This window comes from Aplysia californica, unplaced genomic scaffold, assembly GCF_000002075.1.
Source record: "Aplysia californica isolate F4 #8 unplaced genomic scaffold, AplCal3.0 scaffold00139, whole genome shotgun sequence".
Taxonomy (NCBI): domain Eukaryota; kingdom Metazoa; phylum Mollusca; class Gastropoda; order Aplysiida; family Aplysiidae; genus Aplysia; species Aplysia californica.
Genome location: NW_004797409.1, coordinates 339,823 through 359,934, shown reverse-complemented (window position 1 = coordinate 359,934; position 20,112 = coordinate 339,823). Strand labels below are relative to the sequence as shown.

The window sequence follows — 20,112 nt, the reverse complement described above, 5'->3', positions numbered from 1 at the left end:
CCCCGACCTTTTTTTTTCTCCTTTACTAAGCAGACCTATTTTTTAAAATCCTTTGATTTTCCCAAAGAGTAGTATATGTAGGTTACTTAGAGACTTACAAACCTTTCAAGTAGTCAGATAAAATTGGAGCCCTTCCTTTTTTTTGGCCCGTCGATGAACCTCAATGGGATTTGTATAAAATCCCGATTTTTTTTCCAGTAGATCTCTCTGGATTGATTACAACAGCAAAGCTGTATTGATTCTGTATTTTTTTCTCCATCGGTCGAAAGTAACTTATCGTAAATGATGTGAAATACACAAGTTTATTTGTGTGGTTTGACATAGTTGATGTGAAAATATGCAGGCTTGTTTGCAATATTTTCTGCACGACTTATCGTAAATGCAATGATTTGAAAATGCAAATTTTTTTGCGTTTAGATTTGCGATACACATATCTATTGGCTACTGTTGGTTTGTAATGGAATCATATTTTACCTGGGTCCTGGGCACTCGAATATTTTTTCCCCCATATTATGTTTTTTAGGAAGGTTTCTTTTCAGAACCCATATTTTTGGTCATGGAGTGGTTGGCAGATGTGGACTCATTTAGAGTTGAGATATGATATCACATGTAAAAGTCAATTTGGTTTATTGTGGTACATATAAGTATTTTAGTTTTTGTCCTCCCCTTTCTTGACCCCTTTTTGTTTTGTTCTTTACTAAGGAGGTCTGTTATTAAGAATCTTTTGATTTTTTTCCCAAAGTATTTCTCTGGCACTTATATGACCTATTTGTGTTGCAAGTGTAAAACTTGTTCTAAAACTAAAATAAAAATATCTCTCAAGCACATGCAATGGATACCAACCACAGGTTATGAAACTGAGAAAAAATTGAAACAAGTTTCACAATTTTGGGCTTAGTGCATGGTCTGAGCAGCTGGTGGATGATAAGCTGTCAATCAAATAAAGCGGTTGGCTTGTTCTTGTGTGTTTTTCCTGTGTCAACGAGCGAATGGCATGGCCTGCTCTGCTTTTGCCTCGACTGCTCGCGCATGTTTGAGTGTAGCCTTTTAGCGTTATATCAGCTGGCTTGTCTACTGTCCAGAATTTTCTGGCCCCCCCCCCCCCCGGGCGGTGCCACTGACTGAAGTGTCTTTAGGTCATTCCCAAAGGGAGGGCGTTTCTCGTTCTAGTGCACAGTAGAATTGTAAATGGGCTTATCTAACAATGTAATGCTCATGACTGTGCCTGAACTACAACAGGGAACTGCTGCTTTTTCTTTCTTAATCCTTACTATTGTCATTTTCCTCTACTTCTTTTGTATATTTGTCACACACTTGTGACCCGCTATTTCCAGGGTGCCTTGATAGTTGAAGCAGACTTTGTGCTGTTGAAGCTAGAAAGGTGAGCAAAGTAAGTCTGATTCACTGTAAGGACTTTTCTGTTGACATCCACCCCTTGGCGCTCATATGACTTTATGCAGTTGCGAGCTCCGTAAAACCTCTACTAAAACTTAAAAAAAAAAGAATTTTCTGAGGCTGTCTCAGATTCAGCAATGGGGAATTTGAGAGTCTTATCACATATGCTATGTCAGAGCCAGTTCCAGTTCATGTTATTTTGTTCACTGTTACATAGTACCATGTTTGGTGGCCCCGATTCGGGTTTGAAAAAGTTAGCAAGCCAGAGTGAGACATTTTTTAGTAGGGCGTTTGGTGGGGCATTTGAGTGTTGTATATAAGTGAAGCATTTGAGTGTTGCATATGAGTGGAGCATCTGAATGAGGCAGTTTGGTGTTACGAGGTCCTTCCCAAAAGTGAGTTTCTCTGTTCGGTAAAATCTTCAGTTTTTATTTTACAGACATAAACTTTTCTATACATACCTACAGAAACATGTCTGTTCAGCATAACAACCATTGATCTCAATGGGTTTTTTCAATATACAATGGAATCAGCGGTCACTTGCAGTGATCATGTCTGTTTGAGCCAGAGTCCTTTGTGCAGCATTTGTTTGGAGGACAATGTCCTCCTCATCTTCAGATCGCCGCTCCCTTAGTCCTTCTTTGATTTTGGGGGGATGCATGCAGATGTGTGAGAGAGAGACAGACAGACAGACAGACAGCGAGAGAGACAAAGACAGAAAGCTCAACTGATGTCTGTGTACTACACATGTGTGATGTGTGTCGATATGGAGGGGGGGGGGGGGGGCTTAAAAACACCTACATTAAGATAAACCAAAACTCTCTTCATGATCAGTTACATGAATGCAAGTTTGGTGTTTATTTTAACTTTTTTGTGGGTTCTTTTTTTTTCTTTCTTTTAAATGTTTATTTTTTCGTCGCCCTTATATTTGCAGTATTCATAGAACAGTTTTAATTTGTCTTTGGCTTCCTATTTATTTGGTGAAGATATTATTTTTGTTATAATTAAAAATTTTTTTTCATAATACTAGTGAACACTGAGCGAGTTATTATTATTATTTTTTCTACATTGTTGTTGCTTAGTGGAGCAAGTTTGATGTACAAGTTTAGTGTTAAAATATTTCCCAGTTTATATCTTATTTTTTTCTTTTTAACGAAGAGCATATATGTGTTGGGGGGGGGGGGGGGGGTAAAAAGTTCCTTGGATGATAATCTAGGTACCAGCAGTCAGTCAATATGTATGTGCAGCTCTGATCTGCAGCATGCTATGCTTCTAATCTAAAGTAAAGCAGGATTGACTTACATTTTTCCTTGAGGTATCTGTACATGTTTTCTTTGGTCTCAACCTTTAAGCTCATAGTTTTACTCATGTCCGCTTGTTGCTTTTGTTTTGATGTAAGTGGTTTTTACACCCCCAATCAACACAATTTAGGTCAATTAGGAGGCAGGCTTCAGACCCTGCCTGTCGAGGTCAACCCAGGTAAACAAGGGTACAAGTATTTCCCTCCAAAAAGACAGAGGCTCTAAAAAAAAATTTCCCCCGCTCGGGAATCGAACATGGGTCTCCAGCATGTGATGGCGAAGCACGTAATTGTTATTATATCGCAGATGCCTGCTGGTTTGTCACAAGTTGTCAGACTGGTCCTGCGGTAGACCGTCAACTAAACTGGCACCGAAACTTTCGTGTTTTTGTTTAGATGGTTGTGTTCCCATCCAGGCTGTTACTTTATTATGTATTGTATTTATATATAGCTTTTAGTTTAGTTTAGTAAAGAGTTTTACGGCACTTGCAACACAATAAGGTCATATAAGTGCCGTATATAGCTTTTGTTGTGTTTAGTTCTGGTAAGAGTTTTAGGCCACTTGCAACATAAATAGGTCATATAAGAGCGGAAGATTCGAGGTGTTACAAGGGACAAACGTACAAAGAAAAGGAGGCTTAGAGATTAAAGCGATATGTGTTTGAGTTTGATAGGAAAGAAGGAGCAAACACACCAGAGCACCTGCCAACCCTGAAGCAACAGAAAAAGTAATGATAACTGATAACGATAATACAGTTCAACCTATTTTAACGAGCCACTTGTATAAGACAAAATGTCCTCTACAAGCGGCCCCTTCCTGTTTCCTGTTTCTGTGTTTTCTTTTCTTTTTTTTCTCTTTTTTTTTCTTCAGCCATTATAATGACACTGTGTAAGACGACCTCTTTTCTCCTCAGCAGTGGGTGGTGGTCTAACAGTCTAAGACAAGTTTGACGGTTCATCTTTTGTACTTAACATTACAGGCTTGGCCTATTTCCTCTAGTATCTTTACGGGTGGTTGAAGGGTGCCCTACTGTTTTACTTTCCCTCGCTTGTTTCTGTCTGTCCGTCTTACTTTTTCCTTACACTAAAAGACCATTTATTGTGTTTATGTGCTTCTTTATACTCGACAACCAAACCTCAGCAGTGGGGGGGTGGTCGAAGACAAGTTTGACTGGTCATCTTTTGTACTTAACATTACAGGCTTGGCGTTTTTCCTCTATTATCTTTACGGGTGGTTGAAGGGTGCCACTGGTAGGTCCTACTGCTTTACTTTCCCTCGCTCGTTTCTGTCTGTCGGTCTGACTTTTTCCTTACACTAAAAGACCATTTATTGTGTTGATGTGCTTTTTTATACTCAACAACCAAACTAAACTACAGTCTTTTTCCTGTTGGTGGGTGTTTGGCGGGTGTTCTGGTGGGGTTTTGCTCCCTCTGTCCTATCAAACATCTATAGTGGGTGCTTGGGGGGGGGCGGGTGTCACTGGTAGGTCCTGCTTCTTTTCTTACCCTCTGTTGTTTCTTTCTGTCTGTCTGTCTGTCTGTCTGACTGTCTGTCTGTCTGTCTGTCTGTCTGTCTGTCTGACTGTCTGTCTGTCTGTCTGTCTGTCTGTCTGTCTGTCTGTCTGTCTGTCTGACTGTCTTGTCTGTCTGACTGTCTGCCCTGCCTTTTTCCTGCACTATACACCCGTTGTCATGTCAATGTGTTTCTCTTTTACTCCAAAAAAATGTAATGTCCTTATCTTTCCTCCATTGTTCCTTTGTGTGTTGCCCTCTAGTAACACCTCTACTCTCCAGCGTGGGTGGTTGGCGGGTGCTCCGGTGTGGTTTGCTTCGTCTTTCCTACCAAATGTCTATCGTCCTTATCTCCCCACCTTCTTTTTTATGTTTGTTACTCTCTTGTTAACAGCTCTAATCTTCTGGTGCTCATATGACCTTATGCAGTTGTGAGCGCTGTAATACCTCTACTAAAACAAACTACTCTCCAGCACTTATATGACCTTATTGTGTTGCAAGTGCAGTGAAACGAAAACTACAACTAAATTTCTCCTATTGTGATGTTTTGCCACTAAATCTATAATATTATAATAAAATGCCTGTGTCCTTGACTTTGGTCTGCAGCGTCGGTGAAGTCTATCAAGTCGGACAAGGAGCAGCCGCTGGGCAGCGTGGGAGATTTCAGCGCCAACACCACGGGCCCCCCGCCGCTGAAGGGCCCGTCTCGACACATGGTCTACGCCACGCACTTCCCCATCCCTCAGGTACGTGGCCTGCCCCTGGCTCATTTTTTACCTTTTTTCCCCGCTTGCAGACGTGTCAAATATGCAAATTAGGCTCTCGGGCTCGCAACCGTAAGGTCATGGGTTCGAATCCCGTCAGGGGCCCGACGTTGTGTCCTTGGGAAAGGCACTTTGCACAAATTTTCCTCACTTCACCCAGGTGGAAATGGGTACCCGGCTATAGACAGTGAAAGATCTTCTCAGTTTGATAGTTTTTTAGCGCGTGAAATTCGCAGCTTACACTGTATGCTTCCCAGGAAGCTGAGAATGTTTCTGAGTGTTCTCAGAGGGTCTGCTGGGGGTAATAATAGTTGTATAGAGCATGCTCTTGAGCATGGATATGTGCTATATAAATGCAATTATTATTATTATTATGCTGTTAAATCGGAGCCCCCCCCCCTTTTTTTTGGTTTTGTTTTAGCTTACTTATTGAAGAATCCTGATTGGATTTGCTTTAAAATTTATTTATTTTTCCTTGAATTTTGTCCTCGGGTCCAATACCTCTATTTATTTGTCCATTTCCAGAGATTTGCCTCACAGTGGTAGCTTATGAATCCTGTTTTTCTTTCTTTCTGGAACGCATACATGCTCAAAATTGTTCTTGTTTTGCTTTTCTTCTTCAGTGTTTTGTATTTAGGACAAGAGAACGAGAACAGGTTTATCTGTGTACTTTTTTTTAGGATAAGCGAAACAAATTTGAGGTTTTCCAGTGATCTATTTTTAGAATAAGTGAGCCGAATTTGAGGGTTTTCAGAGGTTTTTTGAAGGGATAAGTGGACAACATTTAAAGTTTCCAGTTCGTTGTTTTGTTTTTTATAAGTGGACAGAATTTTAAGTGTGGGTGATTGGCAAGTGCTCTGATGTGGTTTGCTCCTTTTTTATCAAACGTCTATCGTCCTTATCTCTCCTCGTTCTTTCTTTGAACGTTACTCTCTAGTAACACCTCTAAACTTGGGCACTTGTGTGACCTAATTGTGCTACAAGTGCCATGAAACTCTTACTCAAACTAAACTATACCTCTAGTCTTCGGCACTTTACTAACCCGATTGTGTTGCAAGTCCTTTAATATGTTGACCAAAATTAAGGCAAAAAGCTTTGTTTGTTCCCCCCCCCCCCACCCCCCCCCCTCCCTCCATGACAGGACATTGAAGATGAAGACTTTGGCACGGTTTGCATCATTTTTTTCTGTTTCCATTTGCTCATTGTCCTGATACCCGCGGCCGTCCAGGGCTGGTCCATAGATTTGTTTTGTATTATCCTAGACTGACTGAGCACTCTGATGTTGATCTGGTTCTTTATGGAGTTCCCCATTCGAAAAAGTGTCCTGTGTGTGTATAGGTTTAACGCCCATGTCAACACTATTAGGATATTTAAGATTTGGGACCTCCGAAATGAAAGTCCATCTCCGATGAGACTGTGCTAAATGGGGTGAGAGTCTTGAAAACTCCTCAAGACAAACGGCTCTAGTTCATGAACGCCCTGTCTGGGATTCGAACCAGGGTTCTCCAGCTTGATAGGATTGAGCTGAATGGATTGCAAGTCTTGAAAATTGCACAAAATGGCTCGAGTTCATGAGTTCCCTGTTAAGGGTTCGAACCAGGGCTATCTGGCTTGATACCAGCTGAGCTGACAGAGCACCTGCACCACTTGTGTAACCAAGTGACGGGCAGAGAGGGAAAGGTTGCGCGTGCCACCAACTATATCGAAGCTGGGGGTGTTTTTTTCCCCCCCGTTATTTGCACATCTATGGTGTGCATCAGAGCGAAGAAGGCGGGTGGTTGGGGGGCACTACTGGTAGGTCCTATTTCTTTACTTTCACCCTGTTGTTTCTGTCTGTCTGTCTCTCTCTCTCACTTTTTCTCTCAGCACCAAATGACCATTAATTATTGTGTCAATGTGCTTCTCTTTACTCAAACAAACAAAAGAGCGAATGAGTTTTTATAAAAAACAAAGAGAGTGGCCAGCGACAGAGTGCCCAGTCTAGGATGTTATAACTCAAGTCTTTGTGCTGGATTGGATGCATTTGTTCGTAGTCTGCTAAACTTTATTTGTATGTACGTATGGCTGTGACGATACCAGTCGCAATTGTCTAAGATGGCCACCAAAGTGGCTGTCTTACACAGTGTCAGTGATAATAATAATTATAGCTTGTCTGTCAATGTCTGATGATGACCAGTATGATGACAGTATCAATGTGATGTAATAAATAAGCAAAAGGGAAAATGGGAAGTGGTTGTTTTTAAGAGAGATTTTCTTGTACAGGAAGCCATTGGAGCAGGTTTGACTGTAATTGTCACTGCTTGAAACAGTCATGCATAATAAGACACATGCTCACACATATACACACACACACACACACACACACACACACACACACACACACACACACACACAAATGGAAGGGAATCAAACTCGGTTCTCCTCCATATACCAGCAAAACACCTAAATGCTACATACACCACTGAAACCATGCAGATGAAGAAAAAGGACAAAACGAGACAAACTCTGGGGGAAAAAATAGACATTATCTGTTTTGTTAGCTGTGTCTTCAAGCAATCTGCCAAGTGCCATTTTAAGGCGGCCCCCAGACTCTTGACATACTTTATTTTTACTTTACTTTTCCAATTGAGTGGCCATCTTCGGCCTGTCGATATGTCAAAGAAAGACTCTTGATATGGAATATTTTCTTTCATCACTGCTGCCTTTATCACTCTGGATCGGGATATAGTCCACGAACAAACACTTTTCACCTGTCCCTATCCTGGGCTAGCCTCTTGATGTTATTTATTCCATTCCATGTCTTTCCACTTTTCTGTACATCAATCTCTGTGACTCTGCTCCAAGTTACACGTGGCCTTCCCCTTGATCTTTTACTCTGTGGATTCCAAACCAATACTTAACCTTGTTATACGGCTGCCTGACTTCCTGAGAATTTTCCATACTTTACTGCTTTGTCTGTTGGATACACTGATATTATGGCCTGCGTGGGTGGGTGGCTGGCGGGTGTTTGGGTGGGGTTTGCTCCTTTTTTCCTCCGAGACGTCTGTCGTCCTTACATTTCCTCCCTCTTTTCTTTATTATCCAGTAACACCTTTTTTCTTTGCGTTCATAATGACCTGATTGTGTTGCAAGTGCTGTAAAACTCTTACAGATACAAAAATTGTGGTCTGTAAGTGAGAGGTGCGGGCCAGAAAAATTATTCTGGCTTTCAAAGCCTTTGTTGTGTGTTTCTGTTGCATAGCTGCCAACTGTTGGAGGATGGGTTGGGGGGGGGGGAGGGAGGAGGAGGTATGATGTTACTTTGTCCAGTACCCACCAACTAGGCAGGGTCTGTATTAAGGTTTTGAAAAGTTGGCAGCTATGCTGTTGTGATAACATTCATGGTGGTGCACAATTGTGACTCAACACATTGCTGCCTGCCTACCCCAGTCTTACTAATATTTTTTGTTGGTTTTTTTTTTGTGTGTGTGGTGTGTTTGAATGTGTTTAACTCGTCCTCTCACCCATTTAGATCCTGCCTTTTTGGATTAACTCAAAGGTTATGTCAGACCAACTTTTAAAAAAGATTTATTTCAATTTCATAGTTGTTTAAAAATTTCTTTTTTTGTGTGTGTGTCTGTCTGTAAAGTAAAAGGAGATAAATGTTGAGTAAGACTCCGTTGTTTTTACACTGAACTCTCTTGACAATTGTAACAAAAATCACTCTGAACTTGTGAGTCTTTCTTAAAAATTTTTTTTAGATTTGTCATCTGAGATTCCCAAGAGGCAACATTGTATGAAAAAAGTAAAGGAAAAAAAGCTGAAATTGTAATAATAATGATAATATTTGATAGGTTCAGAGCACTTTCAAATACAATAGTAACACATATAAATAGTACGTTGTGTCGTAACAAAAATATCTGTTTATATATATCTCATAAATCTAAAGACACACATGACTTAAACTGACATTTGAATGAATAAATGGATTTGATCTCTCTTAAAACTACTGGGGAAAATATTCCAGATCTTGGGGGCCATGATATGCAAATGCCCTATCAGCCATTGTTGTAAGTTTCATCGATGGTAAAAGCAATTTTTATTCTTCTGTGACCTTAAGACGTAGGTGTTTCTATAACATGTTTTCTCTAATTTGTGCAACCTTATGTCTTTGAGAAAAACTCTTTACATGAATTTTCCTCGCTTCACCTTGGTGGGAATGGTTACATGGCTATAGACGAGGAAAGATTTGGCAATTTGCTAGTGTTTTTTAGCGTTTGTAATCTGCAGCTTGCACTTAATGCTTTCCGGGAAGCGGAGAATATTTTTGAGTGTTTTAGGCTGCGCTGGGGTAACGATAATTATAACATGCGTAGAGCATACTGTAGGGCGTTGATATGTGCTTGTATGGCCCATTTATGTTGCAGGTGCCTTAAAACTCTGACTAAAACAACACTTCTCATCTTTGTATGTTACTCTCCAGTAGTAACATCTTAAATCTTCAGTGCTTACTTATATATATGCCCTAATAGTGTTGCAAGTGCTGTAAAACCTTTGCTAAAATTATATCTCTCATCTTTTTACGCTACTCTCTTGTAGTAACATCTCAAATCACCAGCCCTATACAACCTATTTGTGTTGCAAGTGCGGTAAAACTTATTAAAACTATACTTCTCATCTTTACTTATTAAAACTATACTTTTCATCTTTACTTATTAAAACTATACTTTTCATCTTTACTTATTAAAACTATACTTTTCATCTTTACTTATTAAAAACTATACTTTTCATCTTTGTATGTTATCCTCTAGTAGTTACACCTCAAATCTTCAACACCCTAATTGTGACCCTAATTGTGTTGTAAGTGCTGTAAAACGCTCCCTACACCTCAACTGTTGTTTCTCCAGGATGACTGCTCCAGCCACGAGATCAACCAGCGGATGATCGTCCTGTACGGGGTGGGCAAGGCCAGGGACGAGGCCAGGCACCTGTTCAAGAAGATCTCCAAGGAAATTGTCCGCTTGTTCAGCAAGAGGAACTGTGTGGATGTGACCAGCGGGGATCTGGGCAAGGTAGGGGGGGAGATAAGTTAAGATAAGATAATGTATTGATCTCCACACAAAGAGAAATTTGTATGGTAAATGTGTACTCTCACACTGCACATGCACTTGTGAAAACACACACACATGCACGCACGCACACACACACACACACACACACACACCTTAAAGATTCTTGAGTTCCCTAGCAATGTTTAAACAGCAGTTAAAATACATTGTTTGGCTGAGGTATATTTTTAGTTTTCTTATCATCTTGATCAATGCAACATTGTAAAACTGTATAGAGAAGGAGTGGAAAGAGGGAAGGGGTGACAGGATCACTATTGGAACTATGTTCTTTGTTTTACTGTAAAGGACATTGAGGACAATCACAAAAGACAGTGAAAATAAAATAGAAGCAACAGAAATGTGGTTTCTTTGGAGACTGCTAAGAGTATCGTGGAAGGAAAAGAAATCGAATGAGGTAGTGCTTGGTGAAGCCCACGTGGGACGCTCAATGTTAAAAACAATCAGGAAACGACAAATGCAGTTTTTGGGACACCTGGATAGACATAAGGGTCTTGAACATCTAGCTCTCACTGGCAAAAGTGAGGGCAAGCGAGGCAGGAGTAGGCCCAGAACAACATACTTAGGGAACCTAAACAAATGGGTAACAGGGAAAGATCAGGGAAACGTAGCTTTTTTGAGAGCATCCAAGCAAAGGAATGAATGGAAAACCATGATCGGTGATATGTGTCACAGATCTGGCACTGGATGATGATGTTGAAAAGACATTGAGCACTTTCTTAGAGGAAATTCTCAATACAAATGTCATTAAAATTGATAATTATAGTATAGATTGTACCTGGCACATAGATCTTGCAGTTGAGTAGGAATTTGTGCTTCTAGAAATGCTGATTTTCATTTTCCAAAATTGTTTTTGTTCATCTTTCTTCACTGGCATCTGAAGTATAGCCGTTAAGGAGGGGGGCTCTCGTAGCCTAGAGGTTAAGGTGTTGGCCTCTCATTCAAAGGTCCCGGGTTCGAATCCGGGTAGCGGCCGAAAAATGTTCTTCTCTAAAATCGTCTCCTTTCACCTTCTCTCCTGCTGTCTTTCTGCCACACCCCTGATCTTCTGGTAGGAAAGATCTACACCTAGCCTTCTCAGACAAGGGCGAAAAAATCTCGAAGGGCCCGTCTGTAAGTTACACACGTTAAAGATCCCTTGGTGGTCTAAAATCGATAAGAGTAGGCTTCGGCCGCCACCCGGGCAAATTTCCAAATTTCCTACCAACTGAAAATATTAGGTGTGTCCCGCGCGCTCATATGACCTCATGCAGTTGCGAGCGCTGTAAAACACTTTACAAAAACAAAAAAAAACAACAAAAAGCAGTTAAGGGCTTTGCAGTCACACACTGGAGACTTGACTTCGATTCCTGAGCAAGGAACCATTTTTTATCAAGGTTCTCTGTCTTTCTGCTGGGATGTTGTGTCCATCTCAGCTCGGGTTGAAAGCATGCCTTCTAAATTATCTAAATTGTGCCAATAGGGATGTAAAAAAAACACTTCTTATCATCAAGTGCCAGATCTGTGACAGATATTGGCTATCATGGTGGTGTTCCTTTGCTGAAATGCTTTGAAAAAAGCTGTAATTATCCTGGTCTTTCCCCATCATCCATCTGTTTAGGCTGTCCAGATGAGTTGCTCAGGGTCTACCCCTACTTCTTTTGCCTTCAGTTTTGCCAGCTAGATGTTCAAGGCCCTTATGTCTATTTATGTGTTATACGAGGTGCCCACTACGGCTGGATCGTGCCAGTCACCCGACTCGGTTGCCTGGAACTGAGAACAACCACGTTTGTTTTTGAGGTGGCCAAGTCAGACGATCATGCATCAATAGTGAGCACCCCGTATTACATTGAAAACAAAACAAAAATTAAAAATTTATAAATAAATCAATCTCTTTCTTTTGACTTTGTTCTGTGTAACACGGGGCTTATAATGTCTCAATATCTAACCACAACCTGTTCCAATCAGGTCAAGAAGAAGAAAGAGAAAGAGACGAAGGAAGGGGAGACAAGCACCGCCACCCCATCCACCTCCAACCCGTCGACGATGACCACGCCCAACTTTGACAGCATGCAGCAGAAGTTTGCCAAGTTGTCCTACTTCGACCAACACCAGGTGACGGCTCAGTGCACGGCGGCCGTCCTAGACCAGATCAAGAGCTTCACGGCGGGGAACTTCACCTACCTCCCGCTGGGCGACAACATCTCTTTCCTCTTTGACCTAATGCAGCAGGCGCTCAATATCAGCGGCCTCCTCGAGTTTATTATACGGGTACGTCTGTTGCACACACACACACACACACCCACATATTTTTTATACACACTAACTCACGTACACCACAGGTATACACCACAGATGCTCTATATCAGCGGCCTCCTCGAGTTTATTATTCGGGTACGTCTTTTGGGGAAACGCACACACACATAGAGACATAGTCACTCATATGCTCACACAGACACAGTCACTCACAAACATACATATGTAACATACCACAGGCACTCAATATCAGCGGCCTCCTCGAGTTTATTATACGGGTACGTCTGTTGGGGGAATGCACACAAACACACACACCCACATACATATATACACACTAACTCACATACACACACAGGTATACACCACAGATGCTCTTATCAGCGGCCTGCTCGAGTTTATTGTACGGGTAAGTCAGTTTGGGAAACATACACACAGTACTTATACAGACAGACTCAGTCACACACATACACAGTCATTTGCATACACATGTACACACCACAGGCACTCAATATCCGTGGCCTGCTTGAGTTTCTCATATGGGTATGTCTGTTTGGGGAAACACATAGGAATAGAGAATAGAGACACGTTCACACTCACACACACACTCACACACACACTCATGCACACACCACGGGCACTCAATGTAAGCAGTTTATCGTAGGGGTATGTTATCACACACATGATAATTAATAAGCACATCCTGATAGAATGTCCAGACTTCGGAAAGACTTTATGGAAATCTCTTTATGCATTATTTAAGAAAAAAACCACCATTATTATCATTATTATTACTTTCTTATTCAAAATTGTTATGCTGCGAGTGACATTAGGACGTTTTTGCCTCTTGTTCTTGTGTGTACTCAGCTGCTGAAAGACCTGGTGGAAGTGGAGAAGGAGCTGCACCAGAAGGAGTCGTTCCTCATGATGACCTACACCACCGAGGTCTGCCTCAACATTGTGGCCGTGCTGAGGCGCTACCACTCCTACCTGCTCAGCCCGCAGGGACTCAGCTCTGAGCTCTTTATCGGGTAGGCCTGGTTATTTTGTGACTCTCTGTTGTTGTTTCAATCTGTTTGTTCGGTAGGCAGGTAGGTAGGTCGAATTGTTTTATCCTGTTAGGTTTTTTTTTGTTAGATAAGCCTGGTTATTTCTATTTGACTCTGCTTATTGGGATAGTTTATTGGGGAGGCCTAGCTGTTTGACTCTAAAGTTATTTGACTCTTTATTGGGGTAGTTGTTTTACTCTGTTTATTAGGTAGGCAGTCCTGGTCATTTTTTTCTGTTAGGCTTAGTTATTTGACTCTATTTATTTTTCTCTGTCTATTGGGGTAATTATTTTTTTCTGTTTGTCAGGTAAATTATTTTACTCTTTGTTTATTGGGTAGGCAGGCCTGAATTATTTTGCTCTGTTTTTGGGGTATTTATTTTACTCTGTTTATTGGGTATTTATTTTGCTCTGTTTATTGAGGTCTTTATTTTACTCTGTTGAGTTCTTTATATTACTCTGTTGGACAGGCCTATTCATTTTACACTAATTTTTCGGAGTAGTAACTCTACTCGTGAAGAATACCGGAGTTATATTCTAACGTATAACAAACTTGACAATCTTTCACCAACACTTTTCCTCAGCCTAACCGACATCCTGAAGGTGGTGAACGTGTGCAACCCCATCAACTGCTCCACCGCCGAGCGCTGCGTGCTGACCTACCTGTACGACATCTACACGACCTGTTCTCCACTGCAGGTGTGCTTTCATCTCGGGGAGTGGGCAGTTGGCGGGTGCTGTGGTGTGGTTTGCTCCTTCTGTTTCCCATCGTACATCTTGCGTTCTTATCTCAACTCTTTCTGTTTTTTTTGTGTTTGTTTCTCTCTTGAAACAGGGGCTCTCGTGGCCTAGAGGTTAAGGTGTTGGCCTCTCATTCAAAGGTCCCGGGTTCGAATCCGGGTAGCGACCGAAAATTTTTCTTCTCTAAAATTGTCTCCTTTCACCTCCTTTCCTGCTCTCTAGCAATGTTCTGTTGTCTGCTTTCATTTCCACTTTCTGCCCCCACCCCCACACCTCCTTTTCCCCCTCCTCTGGGCTCCTGACTCTTTCTGCAGCCTTTCTACTGCTACTTCTTGGCTCTTCCTAACTGCTGTCTTTCTGCCACACCCCCTGATCTTCTGGTAGGAAAGATCTACACCTAGCCTTCTCGGACAAGAGCGAAAAATCTCGGAGGGCCCCTGTGCAAGTTGCGCACGTTAAAGATCCCTTGGTGGTCTAAAATCGATAAGAGTAGGCTTCGGCCGCCACCCGGGCAAAATTCGAAATTTCCTACCAACTGAAAATATTAGGTGTGTCCCGCGCGCTCATATGACCTTATGCAGTTGCGAGCGCCGTAAAACACTTTACAAAAACAAACATAATCTTCGGCACTCATATGACCTTACTGTATTGCAAGTACCATAAGACTCTATATATACCAGGTAACTAATAAAAATTATGCCTTTTATCATCAAAAACGCTCATGCGCAATGCAAAAAACTTTGAATTTGATCTCCTCATTTCTGAAACCTTTTTGTTTTTACAATTAATTTTTTTTTCTCTCACCAGATGCGGCATTCAGAAATCTTCAACCCAGCCTACACAAAGATGAAGGCCACACTGTTCGCACAAATCAATCCATCCTGTACCAACGCCAAGTGGGACCAGAACGAAATGAAAGACATCATCACTAGTGCCAAGTAGGTGTCGCTTTGTGGTGTCATCTCGTGCGTGTGGTGTGGCCCTTTGCGTCAGTGACAGATCATTTTTTGGAATATGTATTATCTGCTTTTTTTCAAAGCGTCTTAAAAAAGGTCGGAAGAAGAAAATGGGTTAAAGTCAGCGGGTGGTTGCAGGTGCTCTGGTATGGACAGCTTCTGAGTCTTTCCTATCAAACATCTGACATTCTTGTCTCTCCTTCCATTTTTTGTTTGTTTGTTTCTTTCTTTGATTGTGTTTGTTACTCTCATGTAACTCCTAATCTTTGGGATTTAAGTTTTTATAAAATTTTGATTTGTTTTTCTCTGTCACAGTTGAATGTCCTCAGTTATGGTGTTGGTTCTCTAGTGTTACACTACCAGACTCGTAATTGTGAGAGTGTGGGTTTGGAGGTTCGAGCCTCGCCTTGGTCCGTGGATGTTTCCTTGGGAAAGGCATTTTGTACAAACCTTCTCTCATTTTGGTATGATCCTGTGGGAGATGGAGTTTTGGGAACTGCTGCTTTTTCTTTCTTCATCCTTACTTTCGTCATTTTCCTCTACTTCTTTTGTATGTTTTGTCTCTCTTTTGTGGACTGCTATTTCCGGGGTACCTTGATAGTGGAAGCAGACTTTGTGCTGTTTAGGCTAGAGAGGTGAACAGAGTATTCCTGATTCTCTGTTTAGACTTCTCTGTTGACATCCATCCCTTGGCGCTCATATGACTTTATTCAGTTGCGAGCGCCGTAAAGCCTTACTAAAACAAAACAGAAGATGGAATTCTGATTCGGAGGTACCACCTCTTTAAAAATCTTACATTGTTGCAAGGGAAGTTAAACTTGTGCAGTTCCGCATTGTCTCCTTTTTCTGTATGTCTCGCAGGCTTGCCAACCTTCCTGAATTTTTCAGGAAATTCCAGAATTGACATCGTCGTGCAATGTCTCCCCCCCCCCAAAAAAATTTTTTTTCTTAGAAAAGTCATAGAAATGCTGAGGACGAAGAAATATGTGTAGTAGCTGTACTGTTACATTCTCATCTCTCTCTCTCTGCTTCTCCACTGGTTTGTTTGAGCTGTTTTTGTGGTATGGTTGGGTTTTTTTAGTAGCCTATCACAGAAGTGTGTGTCCGTGGCGCTCAGGAGCAATCAAAATTCCAGAATTCAGGATCTCAAAAGTTGGCAAGCCTGGTCTCGGTTTTACAGTACTTATGTCTTTCCAGCACACCGGCGTCTATGGTGCAGTCGTTAGGCTCTTTGCCGTCACACGCAGAAGACACGTGTTCAGTTCTCAAGTTGGGAGAATTTGTTATTGTGTATCTCGGTTTTTCTGGTGGGTTGTTGTTGTATCCCTCTTAGCCCTGGTTAGCCCTGGCTGTAGGGTTGAAGCAGAAGCAGCCCATATCCAAAAGTGGGTGGTTGCAGGGTGCTCTGGTGTGGTTTGCTCCTTTTTTCCTATCAAACATCTATTGTCCTTATCTCCCCTCCTTCTTTTTTGTGTTTGTTACTCTCTTGTAACACCTCTAATCTGAATCTTCTGGCGTTCGTATGAATTTATGCAGTTGCGAGTGCTGTAAAACTCTTACTAAAACTAAAAAACTATACCATATCCAAAATAATCTAAATTATGTCGATGGGGGTGTAAAATTTCTTCATTTACATTTGTTTTTTTCCTTCTTTCCAACACAGATTACCGGAAGAAGCCAACCGTGTTCACAAGAGCCTGGGCGACTCTGCGACCACGAGGTACAGCTTTGTCTGTAACGCCATGCTTGAAGTGGTCTCCACCCAGCCAGACAAGTACGTGTTTCGACTGATGTGTTTGCTGTCGAAAACTGTCTAAAGATGGCCACCCGTTTTAGAGGAGAAAAGTAGTTGTTTAAGATAGGTGGCCATCTCTCTCTCGCTCTGTCTTTGTCTATCTCTGTCTCTGTCTCTCTCTCTCTGGCTCTCTCTTGGTTTAGAAATGGCCAGTGCTCACCCACTGCATGGATAGAGTGGGGTTTTTTTTGCGGGGGAGGGGGGGTGGTTTTTAAAAAATGACAGTTATGTTCTGTATGTTAGTTTTTGTCAGTTACAGTCAAACCTGTGTAAGACGGCCACCCATTGTCAAGGAGAAAAGTGGCCGTATAAGACAGGTGGCTGTCTTAGGCAGGGCTGATCAAGATAAAGAAAACAAACCATTCCCATCTGAGGTCTCAATCAAAAGTAGCCGCATTGTTGTTGTTTTTGTTGTTGTTGGTTTGTATCTTGTTTGTAATTTTTATTTTGTTGCTGATTTTGCACAAGGGTGACAATAAAATGAAATGTATATAACGAGGAAAACCGAGTGCCATGTTAAAACAAACACATGGGTTGCCACCACTCGAAGAACGAGCGATGCTTCTGTCACAAGTTCATGTTGACGCCCATTGTTACTTTGTTACAGACTGGGTAAACAGTGACCACTCATCTCACTTACGATTTGTGTATGAGTTCTGGGCGGGGCTTATGGGTTATGAGGGATCACACGCTAACCTCACCAGCAGCTGAAATTTGGTAGCTAGACTATAGGTCAACAGTGGGAGGGGCCTACGCAATATGATCGGTTGGAGGGACTACCTAACAACAACGACAGGTGATTGAATTATGACGGCTAGCCCACAACGCCAGGGGCCAATGCACAATTTAAGACAAAATGTAATGGAGTCATGACTAAGGTTGCCGTCTAAAACAGGTGTTTTTGCTTTGTGTGATAGGGGTTGTGTGTTAAAATATGGTGGCCATGGCCGCGTTGGACAGGTGCCCGTTTTACACAGCTAAATTATATAGAAAAAACGCAAGGGGGGAAATGGAAAGTGGCCGTTTGTACAGGTGGTCGTCTTATAGAGGTGGCCGTCAGGCCAGGTTTGACTGTATTTACCTTATATTCCACAGCAAGATGACCTATTATGTCATTGTGCACCTAAGTATTGTGACCTTTTAAAAAGGATAATTTGGTGAAAATGTTTATATGCATTTTATCCTTCTTTCTCTTTGTGTGAGGTTTCTCTTTTTTAAATAATATTTGAGCCAACTTAGAAGGATAGTGAGTATATTGGTGTGCTTCTCTTTACTCAAACAAAATAAATCAAAAGAGGTTATAGAAATGTTTTTAAAACATATTGTCCCATCTCTTTCCCCGACCCCCACGCACCCCCCTCTCCCACTCCTACCCACCAACAAACCCTCGCCGCCACCTTTCCCCACCCACCACTCCTCTCACCAGTCTACGCAACATCAACGACCTGGCCGTGCTGTGTGCTGAGCTGACGGCTCACTGTAACTCCCTCAGCGAGGAGTGGCTAGGCGTGCTCAAAGCCTTGTGCTGTTCCTCACAGCAGGACCTGGGATTTATCGATGTCCTCACCACCATAGATGTGAGTCTGTCTGTCTGTCTGTCTGTTCCTCTCACAAGGAGGAGTGGCTAGGGGTGCTCAAAGCCTTGTGCTGTTCCTCACAAAAGGATCTTGGATTTATCTATGTCATTACCACCATAGATGTGAGTTTGTCTGTCTGTCTGTCTGTCTGTTTGTCTGTCTGTCCTGTCTGTCTGTCTGTCTGTCTCTGTCTGTCTGTCTGTCTGTCTGTCTGTCTGTCTGTCTGTCTGTCTGTCTGTCTGTCTCTGCCTCTCTCAGCGAGGAGTGACTGGGCGTGCTCAAAGCTCAGATCTGTTCCTCACAAAATGTTCTTGGATTTATCTATGTCCTTACCACCATAGATGTGAGTTTGTCTGTTTGTCTTTTTGTCTGTCTGTCTGTCTGTCTGTCTGTCTGTCTGTTACTTTTACAGGGAGGAGTTGCTAGGGGTGCCCAAAGCCTTGTGCTGTTCTTCACAGCAGGGCCTGGGATTTATCTATGTCCTTACCACCATAGATGTGAGTTTTTGTTTGTCTGTCTGTTTGATTGTCTGTCTGTCTGTCTGTCTGTCTGTCTGTCTGTCTGTCTGTCTGTCTGTCTGTCTGTCTCAGCGAGGAGTGGCTGAGCGTGCTCAAAGCTCTGTGCTATCCAACAGGATCTTGGATTTATCGATGTCCTCTCCACTATAGATGTGGGTCTGCCTGTCAGCCCCTCTCTCTCTTTCCCCCCCCCCCTCTCTCTCTCTCTGTCTCTCTCTGTCTCTCTGTCTCTCTGTCTGTCTCTCTCTCTCTCTCTCTCTCTCTCTCTCTCTCTCTCTCTCTCTCTCTCTCTCTCTCTCTCTCTCTCTCTCTCTCTCTCTCTCTCTCTCTCTCTCAAGCATCAAGCTTCCTTATGTCTCTCCTTTCTATTCTTTGTATGTTACTCTCTAGAAACACCACCTCTATGCTTGGGTCTTTTATTTTCATTAAAAATGTTATTTATCGCTTCTATTTTTTTTCCGAATGATTTCATGTATTTATTTGTTTCTTTTCTTCCCCTCGTGCCAGGTGGGCGATCTGTCCATCCACGACTCGCTGGCGGTGTTCACAGCCATGTTGATCGCCAGGCACTGCTTCTCCCTGCAGGACTTTGTCTACCACGTGGCCCTACCCTCGCTCATGGCCGTCTGCTGCCCAGGTCTGCTCTCCTTCCTCTTGGGTCGATAGTGTCATCGGTGGCTAGTGGTATTGGTGACTAGTGGTATTGGTGGCTTGTGTTATTAAAAGAAAGGATTAAATACAAAACTGCCGTTCTCTGTTTTAAATGTATAAATGATAGTGCACCTTTTTATCTTAAAACATTCCTGGAATTATATAATCCACCTAGAGCCCTTAGATCAGCCTCTGACAATCTAATTCTTAAAACTCCAAAACAAAACTACAAAACATACGGCGAGCGTTCCTTTTTGTTCTTTGGTCCCCAGGTATGGAACGAAATCCCATATAAAATAAGATCTGCCCCAACAATTTCCATTTTCAAAAATCAGCTGAAGCATTTTTTATTCACAAAAGCATACCTGTCATAATGATGTACTGTGATATATATGCATGTGTATGCCGGACTGTGAGACTGAAGAAATAGCGAGTGAGAATGAGAGAGAGAAAAAGAGAGAGATAGAGAAAAGAGAGAGATAGCGAGAGAGGGAGAGAGATAGAGGGAGAGAGAGAGA

General features: G+C 42.1%; 1 protein-coding gene across 1 annotated transcript in view; it reads left to right on the top strand.

Annotated features, from left to right (window-relative positions):
* The window catches only part of LOC101848582 (mediator of RNA polymerase II transcription subunit 12-like protein), a gene marked incomplete in the record, with an annotated part of 78,486 nt that overhangs the window by 20,086 nt on the left and 38,288 nt on the right, over nt 1-20,112 (top strand). Inside the window, 10 exon segments of the mRNA XM_013081641.2 lie at nt 4,814-4,953; nt 6,113-6,139; nt 9,858-10,022; nt 12,024-12,326; nt 13,176-13,339; nt 13,941-14,055; nt 14,905-15,035; nt 16,717-16,827; nt 18,275-18,425; nt 19,451-19,580. Of these exon segments, the coding sequence (XP_012937095.1) occupies nt 4,814-4,953; nt 6,113-6,139; nt 9,858-10,022; nt 12,024-12,326; nt 13,176-13,339; nt 13,941-14,055; nt 14,905-15,035; nt 16,717-16,827; nt 18,275-18,425; nt 19,451-19,580 (1,437 nt within the window).